Source organism: Amphimedon queenslandica, unplaced genomic scaffold (assembly GCF_000090795.2).
Source record: "Amphimedon queenslandica unplaced genomic scaffold, v1.1 AMPQUscaffold_12870, whole genome shotgun sequence".
In the NCBI taxonomy this organism is placed as follows: Eukaryota; Metazoa; Porifera; class Demospongiae; order Haplosclerida; family Niphatidae; genus Amphimedon; species Amphimedon queenslandica.
In genome coordinates this window covers 13,402-14,995 of record NW_003546894.1, presented here as the reverse complement: position 1 = coordinate 14,995, position 1,594 = coordinate 13,402, and the positions used below count along the sequence as shown (strand labels likewise).

At 31.9% G+C, this 1,594-nt stretch overlaps 1 protein-coding gene across 1 annotated transcript in view; it reads left to right on the top strand.

Annotated features, from left to right (window-relative positions):
- The first annotated feature begins 964 nt into the window (after positions 1-964).
- The window catches only part of LOC109586452 (hemicentin-1), an 8,363-nt gene continuing 7,733 nt past the window's right edge, over positions 965-1,594 (top strand). The window contains exons 1-3 of the mRNA XM_020002638.1: positions 965-1,019; positions 1,072-1,140; positions 1,409-1,591. Coding sequence (XP_019858197.1) covers positions 965-1,019; positions 1,072-1,140; positions 1,409-1,591 — 307 coding nt within the window. The remainder of the gene's footprint in view (positions 1,020-1,071; positions 1,141-1,408; positions 1,592-1,594) is intronic.

The following is a 1,594-nucleotide window of genomic DNA, read 5'->3' as shown; positions in this document are numbered from 1 at the left end:
CATGTACATTTATGTGCATTGCTGTAAAGCTCATATAGAGTGTACTGCTTAGCTCACTTAGCACAATTTGTGGCAAGCCATGTTTTATGACACCTGAACAATCCTTTTAGAGCAATGATGCATCCGCTATTCATTCAAATTAAACATATTTGTAATTAAAGTTACTTTAGCATGATATAATTGTAATTATAATTCAGTCTATAAAAGGAGTGTAAGATCTAATTGAATAGGTATTGTAACTAAGTTTTTTGTAATTAGCCAAAAAAGTCTGGAATGAACGTACGTGCATTACAACAAGTAGCTAGATTTATATACCTAGAAATGAATAGTCTATTATTACTATTGGCAAGAGTTATTATGTACTCTTGCTATTGGTATACTAGATTTATTATGCTATCTATATATTGAGTAATGTTAATTAGTATCAATTTAATGCTAGGCTACTCTAATGGAAATTGCAATTAGGCATGTTGTTTGTTCCTGCTTACACAGACCACAGCTGGAGCATGAACACTGAAACCAGATGTTTTATAGTTAGCTGTATAAATAAAATAAGTTATTGTTCCAAGTTATTGCTTGTACAAAGCAGATGAGTATAGATCTAGTTGTTTTTAGAACATTTGTGTATGGAATGACATTGTCTCAGCGAAGGGGCTGAGTGATGAGACTAGGAATGACATAAACACAATGATCAACTCATAAAAATGCTGGACAAAATTAATGAATAATCTGCTGTGTATGATAAATAGTATCATAATGAGCAAAAATAAAGGCATCTAATATATAAATGAATAATAGACTGCATAACAGATAACAACATCGGAAGTAACTGCATAACATGGCACTATAATAAATTGAACATTATTATTTGTTTAAGAGGATAATAAATTGTTTATATAGTTACTTCCGTTGATTAACTTATTTAAAAGGTTTCAATACAAACATCTACCGACAAGAAGGCAAGATGTTTTTTGCTATGCTTTTGTGTCTCACATACTCACTTCATTTTTCAATTCAAAGTAAGTATATAACACTATAAAACTGAGAAGCCATTATTTTTTACTATTTTAGGTCCAATATTGAGTCCCTTCAGTACAACACAGCGTGAGAATGAGGATAAAAACAGCTCAACTAATAGTGGTAAATTTATAAATCTACTATAAATAGAAAAGTATAAATCTAGATGAAGAGTAACTAATGATTAATAATTACTAGTAAAAGTTAAAGTATAGTTAGAGTGCTAGGACGAGGTAGTTGTTAAGTTTGTGGGTAGTAAAAAGCAGAATGTCATTAACTTGCTTCATCCAAGTTTCTCAATAGCCTTGTATTCTATAACAGTAATATCTGTACTTCATCTCATGCATTGAAAGTAAAACATGCTCACATCTGTCTTTGTTTATATTAACAGATGATTGGAGTACAGCTGCCAGTACACATGTTGTTGGTATATTACCAATGCTATCCACTGAATCCATTTCACTTGTCATCACTACCCCAGAAACAGAAACAGTGAGCTTTACAGTTAGTTCCCTCACCCAAACAATAGCTAAGGGCTCAGTTACTGCTGGCACACCAACAACTATCAGTGACAGTA